This window comes from Apaloderma vittatum, unplaced genomic scaffold, assembly GCF_000703405.1.
Source record: "Apaloderma vittatum isolate BGI_N311 unplaced genomic scaffold, ASM70340v1 scaffold21951, whole genome shotgun sequence".
Classification (NCBI taxonomy): domain Eukaryota; kingdom Metazoa; phylum Chordata; class Aves; order Trogoniformes; family Trogonidae; genus Apaloderma; species Apaloderma vittatum.
Window position 1 is genome coordinate 27,165 of NW_009697670.1, and position 4,123 is coordinate 31,287.

The window sequence follows — 4,123 nt, forward strand, 5'->3', positions numbered from 1 at the left end:
TCTGAGGTCAAACGACACGTTGACACCGAAGGATGACGGTGCTGTGTTCTGCCAGGGGTTCAGCTGTGCCCGTGGTATGCGGAAGCGAGATGCCACAGCGTGCTCTGGGGGGATCTCGATGAACAAACACCTCGCAAGGCGCCGGCCGAGCAGAGCGCAGATTGGCGGTGGACGGTCTTGACACCTGGTCACCTTCCAAGAGAAAGGCAAAGGGCACCATCTTCCACCCCGCGGTGCCAAGTCCCAGCTGCAACACCAGGCCTCTGAAGTCGCTGCCCTTCCCCAGGTTCCTCCTGGCTCCACCAAAACGTGCGTTGCCCTCTCCCTGCCCCTCAGACCATCGTCACAGAAAGGACGAGATGCTGGGGAGTAGGGTCACCACAACTGCAACAGGAGACAAAACGTGGTGGCCTGAAAAGGAAGGAGTATCCTGCCAGTTACTGGCATCCCCCCGCGTAAAAAGCTGTCATTTCCTATCTGTGACCTGGCCCAAGAGGTCACCTCCTAAATAAAAGGGGGATGAGGGTGCCGAAAACAGGCCAATTCTAGAAATACTTTTCCCCCGTGTGGTTCGAGACAGGTAGCTTCTGCGTGCCCGTAGTACGTTCTCGTACTACACAATCCTTACAGTTATGTTATGCATAGGTATGTTCTGAATAAAGTATTCACTTAAAAAAATTAGCTTTTTTAAAAAAAAGTTTATTTTCCACAAGGAAGAGCAATAGGAAAAATTAAATTGTTTTCCACATATTGTTTTCTTGAAACAAGAGTCTACAAGGACATGTTCAGCACCAAAACTATAAACAAACAAAAAAAAAAGTACAAACAGCCATAGAATATAATCTATAAAGCAAACATTTAATATTGCACTTTGTTTCTCTAATGTTTGGATTTTACTTACTTTTTCCTAATTCAGATCAGCATTCTATTATCAAATACTTGGCTACAACTGTGAACCTCATGTTTTGTAACGCTGAGAATTGACCAATACTTGTGGAAGAGTAATGCCTCTGAACAGCTAACAACGTAATTTTAAACCAAAAGTCTTTATTTGATAAGGTTATAGAATTGTTCACTCTAATCACAAAGGCTGTGACGCCATGTCAATTACTACGGTACTGGTCAATCCTGTTTAATATGCAATTTTCCATTATATTGTGATAAGTACTTTAATGCTATGTGTATCAGTAATTGTTCCCTAGTCTGTCAAAATAACAAAAAAAGGAAAAAAAAGTAAAACCACCAAATGCCCTTTTATGCCAACGATCCCATCAGCTTTTAAAAGTTGTCTGGAGGGAAGGGACATTCACAAAATTGGCCTAATAAGGTAAGACATCCCCCAACTTCCTTCTCATCCAATATTCTTGCTCAAAGCCCAAGCCTTTTAGCTGAATCACTTAAAACGCGACTCGTGTATTTTATCACCCTGTTGTCATTTTTGAAACATGAATTACCCTTCATGTTCTCATAAAGGCCACTTACGGAAAAGCCTATTTTGTCACATTTATGAAGCCTTAAAAACAAGGCAGAGGTTTTCAAGAATGAGCACCACGCAGAAACACCAGCCTCCCCTCTCATGCTCCTTTCTGAGCTGTTTTATTGCACAAGGAGACAGATACTTGATGGATTACACCTCGATTTAAATCGTCAATACCAGAAGGGCATCCCTTTTGTCAATGGTCTGTTATTAGGTGATTTCCAAAAAAGGAAAAGTCAACTTTTCTTGTAAATCTCTAGCATGTGAAGTGCTGGCATCTGTGTTAGCACATCTAATGGCTCCACTGCACTCTTTTCTTCCTTGGGGCACACTCAAGGGCGAGTGCTCTTCCCACACAATTTCTTGCATTCTGTATGAAGATGCGGTGAATATTCACTATTCTCTTTTAAAGCTCTTGCGAGTACCACAGAAGATGCAATCATCAAAACAATTCTAGCTAACTAGTATCTGAGTATGGCTGGTAACACTGATCTTGCTCAGTTTTAATTATACTTCTATAGTCTTACTATTTTTACAGTATCATAAACCCTGAAGATAGTACAAGTGCACAAACTGAGCTTTTAGCATAGTCCAAGCTTTTCCTGCGGATGGAAATATACTTTCTACTAGGGACTCATTACATACAGAATTTCTGGTGATAAGGTAACTACATACAAAAATAAATTTACTTTCCCTTCCCATCCCTACTACTTGAGATATCTGACTATGAACGCTAGACACTGTATGACTATATCCTTTTAAAATTCTCTTGAGGCTGATTCTCTTGAGGTGTCTGCTGGTGCTGCTTTCATTTTGTGCCTTTTTAATTTTTTTTTTTTTTTTTAAAGCTTCACAACTTCCAACATTTTTTTTGTAACGTGAAAAGAGAAATGGGAATGAGAGTGGATTTTGTGACTTTTGTGTATGTCCCTATTCCAGATCCCCCTCTTGTATAAAGAACAAAAACAAAACACAAAAACAAAACAAAAGAGAAGTAACTCAACAGTGCAACGTAACAAAACAAATAGCATTCCAACAGTTTGGCAAGTGATGAGTTCACCTGAGATTAAGTGATTTTTAGGCAGTCTGTAACAAAATGCTGCTTTGCGGTAATAGTAGAAAGGCAACAAATTCTTAAAAGAAATCAAGAAGGTATACAATCTTGATGAAGTCTATTAGTTTCTTTCTATTAAAACTCTCCATCCCCCACCCCAGTCCCCTATCTGTTGCTTATCTACTACAGTAGGCTGCAAAACATACAGCAAAGAAGGACTGGCTTGAAGGCATTAGATGTTTGTAAATAAATCCACAATAGGATCCAAGCTGAAGAGGTGATACATGATCAGCCTACTAGGACAATTCTGAGCATGTGCATATGCAGGTAAAGTCCAGGCTACATTAAATAAAAAAGAAAATAAAGGAAAAAAGTCAGTGCATTTGTCAAAGTCTGTTGCTGTTTTTTTTTTTTTTTTTTTGCCAAAGCTTTCTTTTGCTCCTTATTGTGCGGACCACAAACAAGTAAGGGGGGAGTAACAACGGTCCTGCATAAATGAGAAAAAGCTGTAGTGACACTGAACCGCACAACGTTAGCAATGAGCATGTGCAAATTTTCAAATCATAAGAGGAAGCCATCCCTCTCTTACAATGTGGTTTGAGTATTCTGACACACAACTGTAGGTTAGTAAGGCTGCTCCTAGTATGTGCCAGTATTTTAAAGGGGGGGAGGAAAAAAAAATTTAGAAAAATCATAAAGTAAAAAAAAGCTCAGGTCTTCCAAGCATGTGGAGCAGTCCTACAACGCAGGCTTCAAAGCATGATCACAGGTTGTTTTCATCTATTCACCATATAGGCAAGAGCAAAACCACCTCCTCTGAAAGTGTGTCTCCACTATGACGCCTTGACCTTCAACATGGCAGGTATGATTCGAAACCCAAGTCAAGTCAGCTTCTATGGATTCCTTCAACGAGATGGGCAAGATGGTCTGTCATCTGTGGGCTGATCTGGGTTTGGATCGATCTAACCGGACCAGGGGAAAAAAACAAAACACACCCAACACATTTTTAGAGGGTCAACTGCTAGAAAGAAACCAACCCAAACAGAACACCACCAAAATTGACAAACTTCAACACAATTAATACTGATTAATGGCATTCTGAATTCAAAGGTTATTCCATTACCTGAGCAAGCACTAGTCAACCAGAAAAAAACTTGGTATCAAAAATTACTACCTACGTAGAGTGGACAATTTTAAACTACAGGTTGATGGCAATTTAGGGATAAGCACAAAAACTAATGGAAAACTTGAGAAAATCTGCTTTAGTAGTACAGAAATCTTCTGCATTTTTTCTACCACATACTAAAAAAAGACATCCTGACTCATCACTGAAAACATAATTTAAAAAATACTGAATTGCTCTCAGAAGATATTTTGCTTTGAAACCCAACAAAGGCATCAATCACTAAAGTCATTCTACTTTTAATGTATGAATACTCAATCCTCAAGCACCCTATGAAATGTCCTAGGGAGGTCACCTGTTCCTCAGCTTACCTCTTCCCTTCTAAGAAAGGAAGAACTGGTAACTTTGTATCAAAAACTGCATGCTAAGAATGGTTTAAGGAGACGGTATACAGCTTAGTCACTCTTTC

At 39.9% G+C, this 4,123-nt stretch overlaps 1 protein-coding gene across 1 annotated transcript in view; it reads right to left on the reverse strand.

Annotated features, from left to right (window-relative positions):
* Positions 1-3,264: 3,264 nt before the first annotated feature.
* The window catches only part of LOC104280161 (arrestin domain-containing protein 3-like), a 2,761-nt gene continuing 1,902 nt past the window's right edge, over positions 3,265-4,123 (reverse strand). The window contains exon 3 of the mRNA XM_009877731.1: positions 3,265-3,493. Coding sequence (XP_009876033.1) covers positions 3,437-3,493 — 57 coding nt within the window. The 3' untranslated portion in view covers positions 3,265-3,436. The remainder of the gene's footprint in view (positions 3,494-4,123) is intronic.